This window comes from Nannobrachium achirus (assembly GCF_963921795.1).
Source record: "Nannobrachium achirus genome assembly, chromosome: 9".
NCBI classification, from domain to species: Eukaryota; Metazoa; Chordata; class Actinopteri; order Myctophiformes; family Myctophidae; genus Nannobrachium; species Nannobrachium achirus.
In genome coordinates this window covers 66,540,319-66,563,861 of record NC_137818.1, presented here as the reverse complement: position 1 = coordinate 66,563,861, position 23,543 = coordinate 66,540,319, and the positions used below count along the sequence as shown (strand labels likewise).

Genomic DNA, 23,543 nt, shown 5'->3' with positions numbered 1-23,543 from the left:
GATACCAGAGACACAGTTTTCAGCTTGGAATAGGTTGATTTCACGGTTCATCTGGGCGGGAGCTCGACCCAGAGTGAGACTCAAGACTCTCCAACTGGACAAGGGAAATGGGGGACTAGCGTTGCCAAATCTTAAAGAATACTATTATGCGGCACAATTGAGATACATAGTATATTGGTGCTCCCCTACGTATATAGCCAGGTGGAAGGACATTGAGGTGGGTCGGGCTCTCCCCCAAGCATGTTTAAGTGGAAAAGAATACAAGGGTAACAACTCTATTGTAAAGGAGACACTGGGAGTATGGCGCGAGGTGGTTAAAAAATCAAACCTCGGTTCGAAGTGAAGCGGTGGACAGATAAAACCTCTATTCTGAATGTATTTGGAGAGCCGGTATGACAGTTGGTATAATAGGTTGAAGGCCAAATTATCATGTGAAGCTTGACCAATCCTCAAAGTATCCATTCATCTGACCGGGAGGGACACCGCACACATATTCTGGATGTACAGGACATATAAAGCCTATTCATTCTGAACTGAAATGACCATATATGGACATGGGACACACATTTTGCTTTTTGAAAAAGCCTATTCATTCTGGACTGATATTTTGCACGTACGGGACAGGAAAAACCTGTTCATTCTGGCCTGGAGTGACCATATATGGACATAAGGTAACGGAAATTCTGTTTTTGAAAAAGCCTGTTCATTCTGGACTGAAATGACCATATATGGGCGTGATACACACAAAGCCATTCATTGGAAGCGGTTTCCACCGCTTCAAAAAATACAAAATGACAGGTGATAATAAACTTCTGATATGGCCATCTCAGACATCAAAATTCAAACCTGGTGAACATGATAAGACCTATGAAAGATGGAGGGATAAGGGAATAACAGCTGTATGTACTATCTTTTGAACAACTTAAGAGGGAGTTTGGTCTAGAAAATGGCGATTTATTCAGATACTTGCAGCTAAGGCATTTCTATGATAGAGAAATTAAAAAATACCTTTCAGCTGAGGGTAATGAAGTAATCCAGGTATAAACGAGTGCATACAAACAAACACCCTCAAGGATTGTTTCTAAACTGTATAGAGGATTGCAGAGCCAGCATGGAGGAAATACACTGTATGTAAAACTGAAGTGGGAATCTGAACTCAATATTGAACTGTCTGAGAGTGATTGGCATTCCATTTGTGAAACACAACAGTCTTCAACTAGCTCTAAAGGTTGGAGGGAGTTTGCGTGGAAAAATGTGTTGCGCTTTTTTATTAGGCCTACACCAAAAATCAAAAGTAAACAATTAGGAAAGCCGCAATATTGTTGGAGACAATGTGGCCACTTGAATGCCGATCACTCACATATATTCTGGTCATGTAAGAAAATACAGACATTCTGGGACAGTGTTCTAAGTATATTAGAGGAAATCATGGGTTATAAGATCCTTAATGACCCCACGGTATTATATCTTGGCCTGATACCCGAAGACACAGTTGGACAAGAGGACATTCATCTGTTTAAAATCTTGACACTGGCGGCTAAAAAAGCAATCACAAGAAGGTGGTTGAAAGAGGCCCCTCCCAGCGAGGATCATTGGTTGGACATTGTGGAAGAAATCAGCCTCATGGAAAAAATTACGTATAACCTGAGGACCAAAGCAGAGACATACGAAAAGCGATGGGAAAAATGGTATTTGTATAAGAGTAAATAGTGTCGCCCCCCCGTGTTGTTTTTGTTTTTGTTATTGTTGTTGTTGCTGTATTTGTATGTGGTTGTCTGCCTTGGCAAAAAAAAAAGTCCTTAAATTGTCACTTTAGAAATGTGCAGATACCCTATACACTTAAACTTCATGTTGGTTTGTTTACTGTTGAGTGAGAAATCAATGTTGCACATTAAGTTAATAATCTGGGGACCCCCAAAACATAATTTGGGGTGAGCCCCTGGGGGTCCCGACCCACAGGTTGAGAACCAGTGCTATAGTGAACATTGAACAGGATCCTGGGTTCAGCGCCACTCAAACATGCTCAAACATGACCTCACAACCTTCAAACATGCTGCCGTCTGAGCAGATTGTTCTGTTTGCTCTGGGCTGTGTGTGTGTGTGTGTGTGTGTGTGTGTGTGTGTGTGTGTGTGTGTGCGTGTGTGCATGCGTGCGTTTGTGCATGCGTGCGTATGTCTGTGATGGCCGCTCATGTTCGCTAACATGTGAACGTATGTACAGAAGCTCTGACCTCTTAAAGAGGTCCGTCTGTCGCAACGTGTGACACACAGAACCGTCTCTGTCTGGTGGAAACCTCATATCAAACATATAATTTTCCAATGTCTGTCTGTCTAAGTGAGTGTCTGTCTGTCACAGCGTTTCTCCCCAGTGGCTGGAGCAATTGATCTGAAATCGCATCACCATTAGCATATGAACACACCTGACATAACTGTGAAGCCCGTTTGGCACTTTCACAAATCATATGCTTTATATTAGCATTTTTATGGTGTATCTACTATCTATTTTGCATCTAGCTTGAGGCATATCTATTCTGCATCTAGCATGAGGCAACATGTTTAACCAGCTGTGTGTGTGTGTGTGTGTGTGTGTGTGTGTGTGTGTGTGTGTGTGTGTGTGTGTGTGTGTGTGGGGGGGGGGGGGGGGGGGGGGGGGGGGAGGGGGGGGGGGGGGGGGTACACAGTATCTCTGTAGCCATTAAACAAAACGGGTATTTCTTACATTGATGCTCCTACATATTATCATGCAAGCACCAGTTAAAGTTACTTTCTATCCCTCATATACTGTGCACAGTGCACATCCCATAACCCACACATTGCACATCATTTCGGAGCTCATATCTTTGAACGGGTAAGGGCTAGTATGTAAAAAAAAGGACCTTAATTTACAGGGGAGTCATGGAGTTAAGACGTTTCGGCCCCACATCAACGTAGGCCAAAGTGGACCATGGACGGTAGAATTGAAAACATAATTGCAACCTAGGGAGAAGTTTTCAAAACCTACGCCTCATGTCACGTTCCATATGGGAATGCCCTTATACGGACATATTGTGTCTCATGTGCTCTGTCCCTTTTATGCCCATAATATATGAAGATCCCAGATGTCTTCAATATTAAGCCCATATCTGGTATTATTGGTTTATTCTGTTTAGGTCTGAGAGTACCTTTGAGTTTCTTTGTGAGATCTATTGAGCAGCGGTTCTCAAAGTGGCGTAGGCGGACTGACTCCCAGGGGTCCTTGAGGGGGTTCCGAGGGGTCCTCAGCATAATTAGTCGATATGACATACCATCAATCAGTTTAACCACTGTAACCATATCATGCATCAGCCACTCGAAAGCAGCTGGTTTACAGACTCACCTCGCAGTCAGCTATTTGAAAATAGCTGATATACACGCTCACTGCGTGCCACTTTGCGCCGTGCCGCAAGCTTGTACATGTCTGCTATTTTACAACATGTTCAGATGGGTGGTCGCTGCGACGCGTTGTGAGCTTGGAGGTCGGCTATTTTCTGTACTTGATACCACACTAAACTAAGCATAAAAAGGCAATACTGGAGATGCGGCGTACAGCATGGATTTCAACATAAGATGCTGCGTTCAAGTCCAGGAGAGTTTGGACAAGGCAATTCTCTTGAATCCTGCTTTCAGGTATGGCATTCTGGCATTCTTTCACCATAGTGAAAACAGCATTCATGGTCTGGAGAGGGCACTTTTTTTCTCCAGTATTGACTTGATTATGCTTAGTTCGGTGTGGTATCAAGCATCTAAAATAGCTGTTACGAATGGCTCAATTCGTAACAAAGAGGAAGCTCACACAAACCAGAACATTTTCAATTATTTTATTAGCTAACCCTTAATAAATAAACTTAACAACAAAATCATAGAACATTATGGAAGTCAGTAGTATCAGTGATGTATGCAAGTGTGTGGATGTGTGTAACATGTTGCATGGGTGTTCAAATCATACTTAAACTGAAACACAAGAGAAAAAGGGTTAGTGTGCTCCCATGCTGGAGCCCGGTGAGAGAGTGTGAGAATGGCCCAGTAGCCTCTTATATAGAGGCAGCACCAGGTGGGCCAGATCCTCACTGATGGCACATTCCGCCCTCCAATCATCTCTGCAATACAGGCACCAGGTTAGAAATCATGACAACCATCTGGGTTACCCTGACAACCCCAGGGTTGTCACCACCCCCCCCCCCCCCCCCCCCCCCCATAAGAACAGGGCCATACTATGCTGCCCTACAAAGGCAGAGTGCAGTAACTACGTTTTGGGACACACCGACTTATTTGTATCGCCCAACGGTCAAATTAGCCTTCATGATATTGCGGGATGAACAATTACCTCAAGAACAGATGTAAAATCAGTGTAATATCACTTTTATATCTTTATCTCATTTGGCTGATAAGCTGTAACACTTTTAAACCCATTTTTTGGTGAAATTCGAAAACGTAGTTACTGCACTCTGCCTTTGTAGGGCAGTATGGGCCTGCCAACAGAGTTGACCCACACATTTTCAATTGTTCCCATAGCGTATGGCATAGATTACTTGCTAGCTGTTAGGGACTCCTTCACCACTGTCAATGTCATGCCCTCCCCCCTCAGCTACTTGGAATCTACGAAGCACTTTTAAGAGCACAGCAACTTTGTCTAGGAAGCACCTTTAAGAGCTCAGCCACTTTGAAACTAAGAAGCACCTTTAAGAGCAGAGGAGCAAACAGGGACACAAACACATGGTTACCTGACCCCTACACACCTCAAAGCAATGTTCTACCCAGAGCACCAGCCATTCTATCGTCAGAACCTTTACTGTGCCTCAAATCCAAATGGTATGGAATCAATGGCACCTCCACACATGGAGCTGTAGGCATGGGAACCACTTTTTCCATGGCTCTCACTTTGACTTGTACAGGCCTCACGGTACCCTGCCCAAACACCCTGCCCAGGTATCCCACCGTGCCCATAGCAAAATTATCTTTTGCCAAGTTCATGGCGAGGTTTCCCCAAGCACGGCGACCAGACCGAGCCCGACTAACCTGCAAGTGCTTTGAATACGTCCACCAACCTTGGGTTACGGACGTTGGTACCTTATCCTCCTGCCTTTCCACCAACTTCTGGTGTCTCCTCATTTCTCCCCAAGGCGCTGCCACCGCAGTAACACCACCTGTTTTTACTGAAGGAGAAGTATTGGTTAAAGGGCCTACACCATGCTTTTAAAACTATATTTTTTGTATAAATATATGCTCAAAATTGAGTCTTAGACAGCTTTTAACCCTCAACAAACACTCTGACCATTCCTTTTGTTTGTTCTAGCTCTACTATAATGAGGCTCTCCAGCTGCAATACCAAAACGGACTCTGTTTGCTCAGGGTGGTGTTTTTCCACTGAAAAAAAAAAGCTTTTTTGGAGAAAACATTTTTTTTTTGAAAAAAAAAAGAATTTGATTTTTTTTTTTTTTTTTTTTAAACGGGAATCCGTGTGACGTCACACGGATCAACTCTCAGAACAGCACTGTTCTGAGAACCCGTGGAAAGCTTTTCATCTCTGTCTTCCCAAAACCAGAGAAAGACAAAATTGTCAGAAATAGGACTTTGTGAGGATAGAAGGTGCCAGTGGGACCCCAAAAAAAGGTTTGAAAATAGAAAAAGTGAAAATTCATGGTGTAGGTCCTTTAAAGAAGGCTTGGATACAAGTGGCACCTGAGGACCATCAGGCCATACTCTCCTGCCTGCCAAATCATTCCCCAAGATGACTGCAACTCCTGGAACTGGTAATGAGGGCCGGATTCCCATGTTCACCTCCCCCTGAACTAAATCAGAGGTCAACACCAGTCGATGCAAAGGAGTAGACAATACTTGCATGCCCATTCCCCTAAACAGTACCGACCTCCCAGTACCGGTTTCTGAGGAAAAAGGAAGCACCGACTCCAGAATATATGATTCCAAAGACCCTGTGTCCCTCAAAATCTTAACCGGTACCTTAACATCACTGCCTGGCAGCGACACATTACCGTGCTGTATGTATGGTGCATAACCTGGATCACACTCCTCTGCCATCAGAGAAGTTTGAGCCCATACCTCAGAACCTGTAACAGCACTCATTTTGGGGTTAGTATGCCATCTGACGGCGGCTATAACCGCATCCCTTTCTGACTGGTGCACACGAGCAGCAAGGGCAGCAGGTTTAGGTGCACGGCTATCTGGGCCCACCTTGTTTTTCTCTTTACGTAGAGGACAGTCGCTTTTCCAGTGATCCTGAGCTGAACACAAGTGACAGGCCTGATTTGCATCTCTTTTATCCCAACCATAATATGAGAACTTCTGCTCTGGCCTTACTTCGCTGTCCCCCACAGTATTGCGAGCACCAACCCAGTTATCTTTATGCTCCTTGTCACTCCTCCCCTCTGAATACACCTTGTGTGTCAAGCTATATTCATCAGCTAACACTGCTGCCTCTGTCACCTCCTTAACCTGATGTTCAATCAGATAGGTGGCAACCCGCTCAGGGAGTATTTCTTTAAACTGTTCTAAAAGAACCAATTCCTTCAAGTCATCTAGGCTTTTTACTTCAGCAGCACTTAGCCACCGATTAAAAATGATGGACATCTCTCACCCCAGTTCTACATAACTTTGCCCCTCTGCTCTCTTCAACTTCCTGAACTGTTGACGATATGCCTCTGGCACCAGCTCATAGGCTTTTAACACAGCAGCTTTAACTTTGATGTACCTTTGACTGTCCACTAGGCTCAGTGTAGACAAGGCTTCTTGAGCCTTGCCTGTAAACACACATTGTAACAACAATGTCTTCTCTGAATCAGACCACTTTCGGGTGTGACTGAGCCTCTCAAACAGACAAAAGAAGGTGTCCACATCCTTTTCATTAAATCTTGGCAGTAATCTTAAATTGTAGGCTACATCAAATGTATCTGTTGAGGCCCCAGACGAACTTGGAACAGACTTACCCTCTTTAATGAGCTATAATTTATACCTCTCCAGTCTCAGCTTTTGCAGTTCCACTTCCTGGCCACGGAGCATCTCCTCATGCTGGTACTGTAACAAGAGGATTTCTTTTCTCTGATCAAAGGTTAATTCACCAAACTCAGAAAGAGGCCCACTTGCCCCAGTGCTTTTACTCCCAGCAGCTTTAACTTCACCGTGTGCACTAGGAACTTCCTCTATTGGCAAAACCTTAAGTGCTTCCAATTGGGTTTTTACAGTGTTGAACATAGCCTCTTTAAGACCCTCAGGAACATCCACCTTAAAGTGCTCTGCAACCGATTGTAACTGTTTTCTTGTACAAGATTCCAACAATTCCAAACTCGGACATTGCAAGAACTTCTCCACAGTGGTCATCTTAACTACAGATAAAACCCCAGTGTACAAAACAAAGCACCAAAAACAGCACAAAGGTTACTGACAGGTAGCCATTAATTCCTCTTCACCATTATAATGGAGGATAACCAAATAACCCTGAACCTGGTGTTTTAAGAGTACCTTCCCCCCTGGCTCACTGCCTAACCCAAACTAGACTGCTCCTCAACCCTAGTCTTTTTGTGTATTCCACAACGGGTGTTTTAAACACACTCTCACTGACGTGGTTAAGCCCCGGCTATGCCGTTACTCACCAGACCGTCAGTGCACGTGTACCCAAGGCCGTTCCCACAATTAGGCAAATTGTGTCTATACACGAAAATAACAAGCTAAAATAACAAACGCAACACGGCCCGAAGGTCAAGTTGCACACCCTTACTAGGAAAGGCACCCAAAACTTTAACCAGGAACAGAATTACAAAACCCTTACCTCCAATAACATAGCTCCTCAGGGACACACACTGACAAATAATAATTTGTTCTGTTTGTGGAACCTCCTCACTTAGTGTGTAACTGTAGCCTCCACAGTTACACACTACCAAATGAACCCAAAGTCCAGGAAATATTGTCCTGTGGTTCAAACTCCTACTGACGAGCCCCCATGTTACGAATGGCTCAATTCGTAACAAAGAGGAAGCTCACACAAACCAGAACATTTTCAATTATTTTATTAGCTAACCCTTAATAAATAAACTTAACAACAAAATCATAGAACATTATGGAAGTCAGTAGTATCAGTGATGTATGCAAGTGTGTGGATGTGTGTAACATGTTGCATGGGTGTTCAAATCATACTTAAACTGAAACAAGAGAAAAAGGGTTAGTGTGCTGTGCTCCCATGCTGGAGCCCGGTGAGAGAGTGTGAGAATGGCCCAGTAGCCTCTTATATAGAGGCAGCACCAGGTGGGCCAGATCCTCACTGATGGCACATTCCGCCCTCCAATCATCTCTGCAATACAGGCACCAGGTTAGAAATCATGACAACCATCTGGGTTACCCTGACAACCCCAGGGTTGTCACGACCTCCAAGCTCACAACGCGCCAAACTGCGACGCCTTATGAGCTTGGAGGTCTGCTATTTTTGATGTTTTCACCAAAAGGCCCTTTTAGAAATTTTAGCCCCTGCCTCTCTAACATTCTCTGCACGTCCCTATCTTGTCTGTTAACAATCTTGTGGTGTGACTCACCAGTGTGTCTGCGTCATAGAGTTATAATAAGAATAGAGAGGACACCAGATATCCCCGCCCGTCCACTTGCATTGAGTTGCTCACCCAGCGCATGAGGCGTTTTCACCCCTCCTTCCGCGTAGTAAAACCGCGACGTAGTGGGGCCACTGTGGCGCATTTTTCGTCATAGTTTGTGTTCATGGACGCGCTGGGGCTCAAATTCATGAACGAGCTCTTCCGGTATGAACGTGCAGTCAATACAAAGAAGCCTATGCGCGTTCATGTGGTTAGTAGACCCAACTGCAGTACCTCAAAACGGCCACCATGTCCATTTGGTTTCAGGGCGCCCCCAGGGTTCTGGGGGCTTGGTCTGCGTCCAGGAACACACACCTCCTGTACTGCAGCAGGATCCAGCAGGCCAGCTTTGTGAAGGTGACGCCCAGCTCAGGACGTCCCAGGGAGGACAGGCAGGGGCGTCACAAGGGGTAGGAAAGTGGGACTGATTAACCAGGGCCCAAGGTGGAGTGGACCCTGGTAACTTTGGCTATTGAAAAATAGCAGATATACAAGCTCACAGCGCGGCACCGAGTGCCACGCTGCGAGCTTGTAGATCTGCTATTTTTGAAAAGTCGTGAAAATGTGTGCAAATCTTTGAATATGTATTTTTGAAGCGTACATTTGTAACTCAAATTTTGCTTCCGGGGGGGGGGGGGGGGGGTCCCTGGAACTAAACATTTTGAGATGGGGGTCCGTGGCCAAATTCATATCATTTTGGGGGTCCTTCACATGAAAAAGTTTGAGCATCACTGACATGGAAACATGGGTTTCTTGCACACTTTTTCACAATTTTTTCAAAAATAGCAGATCTACAAGCTTGCAGCGAGGCACTCGTGCCGCGCTGTGAGCTTGTATATCTGCTATTTTTCAATAGTTAACATTCATGGGGGGCCCCGCAGTGAATCCTTGTACCCAGGGCCCAGAATTTGGTGTGACGCCCCTGAGGACAGGCGCTGGGGGTCCCTGCTGTCCAGCTGCTACCACCTGGAGCACCTCGTCAAACACCTGCTGCAGAGCAGCTCTGGAGGGGCAGAAACATCAAAGAGATTACATACAGTACAAACATGCAGGCACGTGCACACATAGGGAACCTTCCTACCGGCAAAGAACCGTTAGTCCAGTCAATCTGAGGTTTGACCCAAAATAAATTGCAATGGTAATGGTTCAAGGATGTTTATGATCCTTAGAGTCATCCAAAAAACATGTTCATCAAGGTAAATTCAGTTGGTTCAAGTTTGGGTCCCTTCACTTACTATATAGGAAAAAAGACTCCCCAAAAAAACGTCTTTAAGTAGCATGTGAGGGGTCGATCTAGGGGGTTTTTATGATTCTGAATCCATTGCTAGCATTTGTTTTCCTCTGGCAAAAAATGGACCCCACAAAGTGTGAAAAGTGAAAACCCCCTAGTTAGACCCCTCACATGCTACTTAAAGAAGATTTTTTGCGGTGTATTCTTTCCTGTATAGTAAGTGAAGGGACCCAAACTTGAATCCCCTGAATTGACCTTGATCCACTACGAATATTTTGGAAGATTTTTAACATGTGTTTTGGATGACCCTAAGGATCATACAAAACCCTGAATGATTACTATTGCAATTTCTTTTGGGTCAGGCCCCTTTTTAGCTTAGATTGACTGGCCTATTTGGGGTTCTTTCTCCCGCCTATGGGATGAACCAGAGGTGAGCTTTTCCACCGAGAACCGGAGTTGGTTTCCGAACCGTAAAAGTTGGTTCAGAACGGGAACCACAAAATCCTTGGTTCCTCTGGTTCAATCTGGTTCAATCTGATGGAAACGCAAGCCGGTTTGCGGCTCACAAGAACGAACCAAGGTTCCAAGAAAGTTTTACGGCACTGGTTCTTGAACCAAGGTTCTTTTGGTGGAAAAGGCCCCTGAAAACATCAAAGGGGGCTTGAGCCCCTGCCCTTTTATCCATCTGTAATAATAAGTGCCCTCTCTCCAGACCATGAATGCAGTTTTTACTATGGTGAAAGAAATGCAAATGCCCCCTCTTTCCATGCCATACCTGAAGGCAGCATTCAAGAGAATTGCCTTGTCTAAACTCTCCTGAACTTGAATACAGCATCTTATGTAAGAATGTATTCTATTTAATCAGTTAGGTTCCAGTTAGGGCCAGGCCTTAATTTTCTGGCCCACTAAGAACTATAGCCAGGAGGCCGACCGAAGAGTTTATTGGACGAGTGGATCGGTGTCCTGGGTTTTTTAGCGAGGGTTCTGTCAGCATCCCTGTGTGTGTGTGTGTGTGTGTGTGTGTGTGTGTGTGTGTGTGTGTGTGTGTGTGTGTGTGTGTGTGTGTGTCTCTCTCTCTCTCTCACCGTGAGCCCGTGGAGACCTCCTGTGTGACCTAGCCATAAATTATAACTTCCAGGAGAGGGCGCTAATATGCGGAGGTTATGTCTCTCCTGGAGTTATAAACAAGAGTCATATGGCTCTCGCTGGTTGAGCCCCAAAGTCCATACTACGCTCAAAACATGTAAAAAACAATAAGTTGCTCACCGAGTCGTCGAAACAGCTTTATATCTACCTGACGGCACACTCGTTGGCATGTGTTAGTCCATATGTTTCATAAAAATACATGTTTACTCCTGCTCGGCTCGGATCTCCCCATCTCGCGTCTCATTCTGCCGGAAGTTGTGGTGTTGTTTCTTCGTTTCCTCAAATGAGCGCAACTGCGCAACAGCGCCCCCATGGCGGTCGGGGATCATATTGCGCATTGAACACATGCAGATACAGTCACTCCTCCAGTACTTTTCCAGTGTTTGTTTTTAGATGCAAATGACCCATGACACCAAGCGTTGAAGTGATGCGCCCTGGGAAAAAAAGTAACTTCTTTGTTTACTGTGAGGAGACTCAGGAGAGAGGAGTGAGCAAAAAACGGAAAACAAATTACAAAAGATAAGAACTTCATCCATTCATTTCATAATTGTCATATTGTGTGCTAGTGTAGTTATTCTTACTTTTATTGTCATTTATCTTTTTCAATCTGTTTTAACTGTAGTTTTTCTGATAAATGAGGGGAAAAATACAAAAAACTCCACTGTCTACTTGTAGGTTGTTTGTTTTTTCACTTTCCCTTTGGTCTCTAATAGTTGTTTATTATAGTAGCCTAATCTTTAGGTTATTATTGTTATAGCTAAAGACGTTTATTTTTTTAAATGGCTGTCATTTCAGTTAGTGCATCTAAGTAGACTATTTATTGTTTCCCCCTCCTTGTGTTTTTTTCTTTTTTTTTTTTATTATTCATTGTTCTGTTTCTCATCTGGCTAAATAACATGGTCTTATTTTTCTGTTCAATTTAGTTTTCTTTATAACGTACATATTTGTATTGTTAGTTGTTATTGCTATTTTTGAATTTTATTGTGTTTTTTTCATTTTATTTTTATGTAAGAAAGTGAAAGGTTTGCTTTTGGCTTATATTATTTGATATTGTTTGAAAACACACACAATGTCTGAGCTTTGTCTTGGCTGCAATATAGGCTTTGTTAAGGGCCCTAAAGGCTACAATAGAATCAAAGTTTTGAATGTAGCGAGCCCTCGCACTACCAAAGGTGTTTTTGCTCGCTCCCCTCAAAAAAATTCATTTATCTGTAATCAATGTGTAACTTATTTAAACGAAAGAACTGTAAAGAAAGTGAAGAATAAAAAGCGAAGAACACTTCCCTCTCAAACAAAAACCCCTGAATCAACAAAGCGCACACAATCGATGCGTACACCATCTCCAACTAAAACATCACCCAATCCAAAGAAGCCAGCCCAATCTGTGTCATCTCCAACATCACCAATCCCCTCTACATCAACACATTCACCAACTAAGATGAACACTCCAAAGACACCATGCTCAACACATTCCAGAGAGAGCACACCAAAGATTTCCAGAAGAAGAAAACCACTGAGAAGCTTTGGAAAAGGACCATTGGCTCAAGCCAAATATTATTTGGCCAATTATGCGTACTTTAAAGCTTTCCAGCAGTTTTTAAAATCTCCTGCCAAGAACCATCTTCTGAAAGCCTGCACACAAGCCATCAACAAAGAGGTAAGAGGTCTTTTTACATGTGGTGTTATACTTGTTTAATGTTACATTTGTACTAGTTGATTTTTTATTTAATTCATTTTATGCAGAGAAAGACACTGTCTGAGGATGTGGATGGGCCACTGAAAAAGACACCTGACCTCAGGGAAATGGCCTCATTTTCATGGGATGGTGTGCTGGACTGGGCAAGTTGCAAGGCACCAGTCCTGATGGCATGTTTGAAGGCCATATTGCCACCGTTGTTAATTGGACGTGGACAGCATGTGAAGTACGATACATTTTGCTTGTATTTTATACTTAGGATATGGTGTTTTATTCTACTAGGTTCTATTGGAATGGATTCTGTATTGTTTTCTTTTTCGTAATATACATAATAATAGACTGTATATCCACCTTGCCCCTCTTTTCTTTGGCAGAAAAAGAGTTAGAGGCAAGAAAACACTTCCAAAATATGTTGGAAGAAAATCCTGGAAGAAAGCCCTAGCAAAAACAGCACTGATCCGAGAGCAAAAGCTCGCCGCCAGGTAAGACTTTTGAAAAAATAAGCAAAAATCAGAGTGCTGAGGTCTGATCTTTTCTTATTTTCACCTTATTGGTCTGTTTTTTTACGTACATACTGAATGTCAAAAGGCAGTGCTGTTGGGGGTGGTGAGTAGTGTTAACCAAAAAATTAACAACAGTTTAAGGGACATGTAAAATAAAAACAAAAATATTATACATTGCAGGAACAAAGTATTGTGAATGGATTACACATCGGCACTCCAAAACATTGCTATTCAGAAGATTGACTTCCATTATTCTGTTACAACTATGCTATACTTTACAATAAATGTTATCTATTGTGTATGTATATTATTTCAGGAATCTGAGGATAAACAGTCAGCGAGACAGAAAGGTCAAACAGAGGATGGGAATGGTGCTGGCCATGTCAATGTTCACATCAAATATGAGAACAAATTTCATTCAGAAATGTGTGGGAGTAGAACTCTGGAAGCAAGGCTGCAGGCAAAAGGTCATCAAAACGATGAACCACATGGGTGTGTCCCTTGGAGTCGGCAGCACCAGAATGACAATTGATACGATGCGGTTAGGCCACAATGTAAAAATCAAAGAATGGAAGGAAAAAGCAGAGGTACAAATGATGCTCTTCATATACTGTCACTATGACAAACATAATGTGCTATTCCATTAATAACATTGTACAATTAGATTATTCATATATATTTCAAAATTATAAGTTGCGTTACATGTACAGGTATGTCTGTCATTGTCTCTGTAGCAAAGAAAAACTCCAATAAGTGGCATTCCTGAGCCTGCAGCTGAGCCTGAGCCTGCAGCCTGTTCCTACTCTGTGACATGGGACAATGTTCAGGTAAGTTGAAAATGCACAAACTATGATTTACTGCAAACATTTGTAAAACTATATAAAATGTATGTAACAGAACAATTGGACTTTGAATAATGTTTAGTTAATGTTAAATGTTAACAATTCTCAGAATGGTCATTAAAAATGATGTTTGATGGAGAGCTACAAAATCATCATTCTACCACACAAAGATCCAATCATGTACCTCAAACCCTAGGAAACTGTTTAGCACATTCTCAACCCTCCTTAAACTTGATTATATTGTGTTTTTCTCTAGATAGATATCCATTTACATTGTTATATTGCTGTTAATGTACTGACCTATTATCTTGTTTATTATTGTGATGTTGTATCTGCTTATTGTAAGTCGCTTTGGATTAAAAGCGTCTGCTAAATGCCTAAACTGTAAACTGTACTAACCTGTATCATGTTTTGGTAGAACTGCTATACAGGGCTTGTTGACTTATTGAATGACTTACTTACTCCTATACTGACAGGATCACTCTAGCTATGGTCAGCTAGAGGTGTAATAAGCACTAATGTAAACACATACAGTATGTTGGAAGGCCATTAGCAGGAAGATTTCATCCTACTTTCAGCTCCTCAAACTCTATCCGGAACAATGTTTTTTTTTTTTGTAGAGTTCATATAGAGCATTGAACATGAACATGAACAAGTCAGCTAATTCATTCATTCAATTCAATATGATAAAGATACTATCTTCTTTGGTCCAAAGATGTCGGTGCATGGAAAACACCAAAGCAAGGACCATGCTGATAGGACCATGCTGATAGGTTCCTGTCGTATGGCCTGGCATTCGCACAACAGAACAAGGTGGACTTTAGCGACCTTCAAGGCCCAGAATGCCAGGCCATTGAGGTCCAACCAAGAACAATTCTGCCTACACCGCAGGTGAAAAAAAAACAAGTATATATATATATATATACATATATATGTGTGTGTGTGTGTGTGTGTGTGTGTGTGTGTGTGTGTGTGTGTGTGTGTGTGTGTGTGTGTGTTTATCTATAAATAATGCAAATACAACATTCTCTATGTTTTAGGATATTCAAAAAGTGCGAGAAAGAATGGTAATCATGGTCACGAGAATTTTGGCGGATAACCTGCCTCCACTATCAAAAGTCCAAAAGAAGGTGGAACAACACATCCCACACAAGTACATCAAAGAAATGAACACCAAAAGCAACCTTGTAAGATATATTTTTCTGTAAACTTTGTTTTAAATAAGATGCAAGTATAATTGTAAGCTTAAATAAGTAGTACACCCCCTAAAACTGAATTTAGTCAATTTGCCCCCATTGATTCCGGATGGGGACCCAAATTATTGTCTTAGGAAAGGAACAAAAACTAAAAAATGTTATTAAGTCTCCATAGCAAGAGTAATCAATAGAAAAAAGTTCATTTGGGGGTGAACTATTTGTTTAATCAACCTACTGAGTTGAGTTGGCTCACACAGCTTAGGTGTATGCCGCCACCTAGTGTAAAACAGTATGTAGTACACGAGTCCCTGCTGCACTTGGAAGAATAGTATCACCTACCCAAGCTAGCTCCAGTTGGGGGCTGCGGATGTCCTTAATGTCTTACTGTCTTACTATCTCTTCTGTTGCGACAGCAGCGACACCCGAAACACCCCAAAAGTTCAGGTTCCAACACTGATGATGATGTGTCCAAGTTTGCATCAGTAGTCTAGTAGATGTATGTATCAGCTGACAATAGAACGTGTATTTAAGCTGCCACATCCAGATCCATGAAAGGTTATTTCCCAAATGAGATGAATTAATTTAATTTAGACGTTCACGTTAGTGTTTATTCACACGGTAGTGGAGGGCAGTCTATGGAAGTTTTATTTTTTATTTATTTAATTCATTGAGGAATTTCATATTGAAACAATGTATTTCAATATTGAAATAATGTGCAAAAAAACTTCCATAGCAGTCCGTCCAACCATCCTTAATTCACTAACAGTTACGCACCTCCTCCACCAGGCGGCGACAGACAAACAGTGCCTGGCTCCTTTGCTGTTCACGCTTGTAACACGTTGACCCGGAAGTGAATGCGTGTTGTTTATGTTCAGCGCAAAATGGTAGAATTGGGATTCCTCGAACACACGTAGACACAGCTTTACACTTTGTTTAAGGATATCTGTTGGAAAGGATCTTGTGTTTTACACGATATCAGTCCTCCTTACGATATTATATTCTTACTAATTATCACTCAGTGCGTCACTTCGAGCTTCAATGACGGCAGTAGGATAAGGGTAGGCACTCAGGTAGAAGGAGAAGAACTCATTGTTCCGCAGGTCCGTTGTTCCGAGTAGGATGACCGTCTGCAGGTTAGCCACTCACCAGTGTTAGTTTTACTGAGGTTACTGAGGTTAGGGTTAAGGTTAGGTTTAAGTAGTCGGAAATCGGAATACTGTACTGTTTTACTCTGGAAGCTACCATGGAAGGTGGCCCTGGCCTAGATGTCTTCTAGTTCACATCTGATGGTGTAGTAAGGCTCAATCTGAATGTCTATCTGCCTATGTAAGGTTAGTCTATTCAACTGGAGCTGCTGCCTGCCACTGTCTATTATTCCTTTTAATCATAACGACGACAACTTCATTATAATATTATATAATTGTGCTTAAGTAGTAAGCAGTAGCCTAAGTATATTTCAGTTGGTCAAAATTTCTCATAAAGGAGGTAAAACGAGTCAAATGGAGTCTGTACGGCTGCCGATAAAAGAACACATGACGTCGGTGGGAGAGGAGATATTGTTTGTTTTGGAGAAACAGCAGCATGGTGCTGATGTTTGTAGTGTGAAGCTTAATGTCAGAGTGTTTGTGTTGGAGCGCCTTAGTGCTGCTGCAGAGTTTGTGTGCAACCTCTTCCAGAGAGAGATGGAGACACTAGAAACTCTGCTGGAGAAACAAAACAAACTGCTGGACGTCATACTAAAGCCACACATCAAACTACACAGAGCAGGTTGGTTCATGCTTCTTGTCAAACTAACATGTTTACAGGCCACTGCCACAGCAATGAATCACTTTACGATTTATGTCTGTGGCCATACCACTACCATTTCTAAACATACTGTACTACTTATTAACTGAGAACCAATGTCAATAGTATCAACAATATGTCAATTGCTCAGTAATCATGTATTCAAGCTATTCAAAAGGAACAGAATCATTATTTATTTTTGAAAGAAAATTTAAAAAACATTTTTAATTGATTAATCAAGTAACAATTTCATACTCCATGCAGTACCGCTGTTACCTGACTTTCGCCAGATGGTGGCAGCATTGCTTATGCATTGCTTTACCATCTGGGCTCGCTCCAGCACAGTTGATAGCCCCTTACATCGGTTGTGCTGGAACGAGCCCAGATGGTAAAAAGCAGAGCGTTATGCAGGCATACGCAATGCTGCAACCATCTGGCGAAAGTCAGGTTAGTACCGCTGCGGACCCCCTGTTGAAGACCGCTAATGTTTTAATGATCTGCAATCTCACAACCTGTCGTGGTCAGACGTGGTCTATGGATATGCATATAGGTCCTTACAGGCGGTTTTCTTTGTTAAATTACCCTGCGGAACACTACAGCGTTTGTAAATGTTGTCGAGGCTGTTTGTGCTGCAACTTCGGATCAGCTATTATTGTCATCCAATGTCATATCCATTTGAATATTCTGGCCTGGCACTGCAGGGCTCGAAATTTTACTTGGTAGCACCGTTGCTACCACTTTAAAAAAGTAGAAGCACCAGAAAATATTAGGAGCACCCAACTAAATGTAAGGAGCACCGAACCATTTTTTTAAATCAATTAAAAGATATATATTCAAGTGCGGACACAAGAGTGGGCACTAAGCTATGGAAGAGTGGGCACCTCAATGTAAAACTGTCTATTGTGTCCAAAATGTTAAAACAATTTAATATTTGGAAAATGTAAGGTAAAGTACATGATGTGAACATCATGCACCGTATGTCATTATCAGACCTACATTTATGCCCAACATGATTGGATTCTGTTTTTCTAGCAATTATAGAAATAGGCCTTTTTAAATAGCCAGTTTTACATATTAAGGTACCCACTCTTCCTTAGTGCCCACTCAGCTGTCCCTCATCCATCCATCTCTCTGAGACAATTAGGCTACAGTACACATTGATTCTGATTATTTACAACTGCTTCCAAATAAGCATACCAGCCATGTGTTCGATCTCTGCCTAGCCCTAGCCCTAGCTCACACACACACACACACACACACACACACACACACACACACACACACACACACACACACAGCGAGCGTCTCTCCTCTGTTCTTTTCTCGCCATTTTCCCATGGGTTTCACATGGACGATGGACCACATTTCCTGCAGTAAGCACTGGTATTAGGGCTGTCAGTCAATTACATTGCATATATTTTATATGTTCTAAATCGACTGTCCTTAATGAGGGTTTTGCTCTATAGGTACTTGGTCTTTTTCTATGTATAAGATGTATTGGTGTATCGCTTAGGATTAAGAACGTCTGCTAAATGCCTAAATTGTAAATTGTTGGGAGATGTATGTTACTTTTGGATGATGAGGCGATGCACACACAGGACTGCCCGAGTGCCTGACGTTAAATAAACATTTACTGTAAGGGACAGTAGGTGGAGAACATGGTGTTAATAGGCTATAAGCTTTTTCCGGTGGCATATTATGTTGAATTAATCTACAATTGTACAACAACACATTTACCTCAGCCTTTGGAGTGATTGTCCCTTGAAAAAACACTATCGCGGAAGCGCTTTAATTACGTTGCACGTACGTCCCGCAAACCCGTCCTGTGTGCCGAGGGCTATTAAGGGGAGGAGACGGGGGCTATGAACGAAAGCGTGAACCAAACAGTTTAAGGGAGTGAACGAATCCTTCACGAGCCTTGCTAATGATTCGGTTATTATGAACAAATCACTCATGAACGACACATCACTACCTCACGCCAGCAGCACACCCAATTCTCTACTCTCCATTCATACAAAAGTCACAGCATCATTCTCCACCTTATAAGGAACACAGCAATAATAATAATAGCCTCAAATAATGTAAGCACATTCCAACACATAATTAATATGGTCAATTAACCAAATACAAAATATTAATGATATGGCTGGCCGTAACACACTCACTCAATGCATCCAGCAGCATATCATTAGCAGCTGGAATCGGACAACGTTGAGGCTTGCTGTAAAACTCCACCATAAGAATGGTAGCTCAGAGCTGATTCAGAACCTAAAGAAGAGCATGTCACTGACACTACCTATGATGAAGTCTTATGGTTCCGGAAGTCGGCTGCCAACTATGCTTCAAAGGTCCCAGATACTGTATATACCTGCTTGCAGTTGGCCTGGAAAGGCGCATCGGCACTATCCACAGTTTGGGTGATAATTGGGGTCCGGTGGTTTTCACACCTAATGGTCGCCACGACTAATGGTATGATCACTCAGATTGTGAGTCCAACAGGTATCCTGTTCACTGGAGGAGTCACTCCTGGTGCTGGGGCCATGTCCTTAAAACTACTCCAACTGATAAAGATAGGAAACTTTGTCTAGCTGATAAGAGTAGTTTTGTCATTGAACATTATGCAGGCCCCAAGAGGATGACTCCTCCATCTTTAAAATAATTCCCTGATATAGACCTGATGCTACCCACCCCCACTTGATCATTGGAGGAAGGCACCTACATCAAAACTGAAACTTGAGTGAAATCACTTACCTTATCTGTAAAGGGGAAGACCACCCGTTTTCAATATTGAACTATGTCATTAATATACCTTAGAGGAGTTGTGTGGAAAAAAAGTTCCCCCTCTTCTGTGTTGCCTAGAACTGGAGGATTGATTTTGGGGTTTGTATTGTAAAGTACAACTTGATGACATCACACCATTGTACTTTACAATACAAACCCCAAGATTAATATTCCAGTTCTAGGCAACATAGAAGGGGGGGAACCTTTTTTTCTATTTCCACACAACTACTCCAAGTTATATTAATGACATAGTTCATAGTTTAAGGAATTAAAAAGTAAATACACTTTACTGCATCAAACGTACTCAAAGAAGTGCGCAAACGTTGGCCAAATTGTGAAATGATATAAGAAATGCGTAAGAGTGTATATGGAATACATGAACTGTACGTACATTCACATCACAGCCATGTTACGACTAGTGCTGATGCTACCTCTTCCGCCCTGTCTTTGTGTGAAGAGGTTTCCCGAGAACATGAGGAGGAGAGGATCCCCAGTCTGGTCCAGGAGGAACCACAACCTCCACACCATGAGGAACAACATGAGGAAAGGAGTTCCAGGCTGGTCCAGGTGGCTCCACACATTAAACAGGAACAGGAAGAAGAGGCTGATGTGTCCAGGTGCAACACTCTCTCAGGTAAAAGACAATAGACCCACAATTAGCCCATAGTAGTTGCTAGATTAGATTAGCCTGGCGTTGCTCATACTAATTCCTCACTGCGTGTTGGATATTAGTCTGGACTCGGGAGCAGAATTTTCATTTCCAAGGGGTGGTTTAAAAAATGTTAAGTTGACTTGCTCTTAATTGCTCCCTCTGAACTTCAAAGGGCTTGTGAGCTGCTGTAATTGATTGAGCCATACAAGTGTCAATAGCTCGTTAGTCACTGAAAGCATCAAAGACTACAATCTGTTTGATGTCTGTAATAAGAGTGGAGGGGGGAATGTGTTTGAATACACACAGACTCGCCTGATTGGCTGAATGGTTTTGAACCAGGCCACCACCCACCATGTGCCCCAAGCCTACAGCCCTGATTGGCTCGCCCTTTCTGAGGGCTGGTGGAAAAAGATTATTAAATGTGAAGGGCCAGACCACAACACCACCACTACCGCCAGGGGGTGGTGTTGTGCAGTCTGGTTTATTAACCAGGCTAAGGTTAGATGGGTTTACGTTGTAAGGTGTTTATTGTATTTAGTAGTAGTAGTACATTATTATGTACTGTACTTTATGCCTGTACTGACATAAGGTACCCGAAGTACATTTTAATACAGCTATTAACACAGATGTGAGTTAATTAAGACAGTATCCTACTTTACCACTGCGCCATCCACCCAGCCCTCAGGCTGAAACAGTTATTACGTTGACACTAAAGTTCTCATATGTATTAAAAAGAAACGAAAAAAGGAAATGATCAAATATGCTGCTATAACTTCACATTAAAGGCGTAGTTCACCCCCCATTTTTTTTTTTTTTTGTATTTGTATTTGTCGCATTCCTAAAGATAAATGTGATTATAGTAAATTTACCCTCAAATGCATGGCCCTGGATGGGGAAACCGCCAGGGTAAGTTTACTGTAATCACATTTTTGTCTTAGGAATGTGACAAAAAAAACTCTCCATAGTGTTAGTAATCAATAGGGGAAAAAAAGTAATCTGGGGGTAAACTACTCCTTTAAAGCTTTTACCAAAGGTATTGATACCATAAAACCTGTAGTTCACCTATCTATAAGCTTAAATTTAGTGGAGATAAAAAAGTGCAATATTTGGCATTGTAATGTAATGAACCAAAAGGTCTGATTCTGTTTAATATAGTGCTGTAGATAGATGGAGACTTGTGTTACTGAACAAACAAACACGCTGATAGAAATGATTACTGTCACAATATAGAGCTATTTAACACTTATTTTAACCAAAGAAAATCACTTGCCCTGCCTCGAAAACAACCTTTTAAAGTTGAAACATTTCATGGCTGCTTTCATTTGATCTTTTCTACAGATATCCTGCACCTCCCTTTGTGTAAAGAAGAGGTTTCTCCTGAAGAGGAGAGGAGCCTCAGTCTGGTCCAGGAGGAACCCGAGCCTCCACACATTAAGGAAGAGCAGGAGGAGAAACTTCAAAAACCAGAAGAGGTTGATAGGCCAATACTGACATTATTAACAGTGAAAAGTGAAGATGATGTTGAACACCGAGACACAGAGCCTGTTGCCAGCACCTCAACCGAACACATGGAAACCAAAGCTTATATCGAGTACTGTGTACCACCACAACCAAGTGAGGACCAGCTCCTCTCTTCACACTGTTCTGAATCTGACATCACCGAAGGCAGTGATGAGTGGGAGACTAATGTAGACCAGTCACCTTTCAAATTGAACTCTCTCAAGACACAACATGTGGAAGGACAGAGCGTGTCTTTGAGCAACAAGATGTCCCAGGACCTGACATCACGAAAAGAAACTCAGAGTCGCACAGGGAAGAAAGGTTTTAGTTGTACAGTTTGTAGCAAAGGCGGCTTTCATGGCAAAGGTAATCTTAACAGACACATGAAGACCCATACAGGAGAAAGGCCATTTACTTGTACAATTTGTGGACACGGCTTTATTCATATGGCTCATCTAAAAACACACACCAGGACTCATACAGGAGAAAAGCCATTTGCTTGTAAAGTTTGTGGCAAAGGCTTTCGTCACGCACATAGTCTGGAAATACACATGAGGACTCATACAGGGGAAAGGCCCTTTACATGTGAAGTTTGTGGCAAAAGCTTTGGTGACAAAGGTTATTACAAAATACACATGAGGATACATACAGGGGAAAAGCCATTTACTTGTACATTTTGTAGCAAAGGCTTTGTTCACACTAATGACCTAAAAAGACACGTAAAGACTCATACAGGGGAAAAGCCATTTGCTTGTAAAGTGTGTAACAAAGGCTTTGCTCAGACAAATACTCTAAAAAGACACATGAGGACTCATACAGGGGAAAATAACCTCTAGTCATTCCCTGCGAGGCGTTACAAGGGCTGTCACGATTATAAATTGCTGATTAATTGTCACACAAATAATTGTGATCAGACATTCAATTGTGTTTTTGAAATTGAACAATGGAACTTATGAATACAAATGTAACACATTGTACTGGGCAGTTATGACAAATAACTTATAGACAATGTATTTACCGTCATATTTAACTAATTTACTGCCACGATTAAAACTGGCGAATTTGCGGGTTGGACGCCACAATTTTCTTACCTTTTAACGTGGTCGCGTGCATGTCCATAGTCCACGATGGTTCATGGATCATGCGCGACACATGTGCACGCCGTTTGCAAAAAACAAAGAAGAAAAAGAAAATGCTTGTGAATCCGAGATCCTATTCTTGAGTTGTGTTTACAAAGTAAGCAAACGGACTACCTCTAGGTTACTCTTGGTAACTAAAGACTTGGGTCCTTGGTAGTTCAGACTTGCAAGTTCGCCTCGGGAGAATGAACTTCTGAGGACAGGAGGACGCAAGTCGGCCATTCTGGGTTTGGAACACTACTTCCTGCAGCGCACTCGGTGACGTCACCATCTCGGCTCGATTCAGCGCATGTCAACTGAACATGTAGAGAGCAGATCTACAAGCTGTCAATGCATCGCGAGGCGACGCATTGACAGCTTGTAGATCTGCTCTTTTTGTTCAACCGTGTAAAATAAGCTTTATGTGCAGTTTGATTTGATGTATTCATTAGATGTATATTTATTATATCCCCATTAACGTACT

General features: G+C 42.3%; 2 protein-coding genes across 2 annotated transcripts; both read left to right on the top strand.

The window, feature by feature from the left end:
* Window positions 1-12,030: 12,030 nt before the first annotated feature.
* LOC308291081 (uncharacterized protein) lies at window positions 12,031-14,922 on the top strand (the record flags this gene model as incomplete). Its single annotated transcript, XM_080732995.1, has 6 exons — window positions 12,031-12,643; window positions 12,730-12,908; window positions 13,057-13,164; window positions 13,502-13,772; window positions 13,920-14,012; window positions 14,743-14,922. Exons 1-6 carry the CDS (start codon window positions 12,056-12,058, stop codon window positions 14,920-14,922), a joined length of 1,419 nt encoding a protein of 472 aa, XP_080589121.1. The 5' UTR covers window positions 12,031-12,055.
* A 1,651-nt stretch (window positions 14,923-16,573) lies between these two features.
* On the top strand, window positions 16,574-23,258 carry LOC308292037 (uncharacterized protein). Its single transcript, XM_080734254.1, has 3 exons — window positions 16,574-16,990; window positions 20,247-20,423; window positions 21,780-23,258. Exons 1-3 carry the CDS (start codon window positions 16,723-16,725, stop codon window positions 22,775-22,777), a joined length of 1,443 nt encoding a protein of 480 aa, XP_080590380.1. The 5' UTR covers window positions 16,574-16,722; the 3' UTR covers window positions 22,778-23,258.
* The last annotated feature ends 285 nt before the right edge of the window (window positions 23,259-23,543 follow it).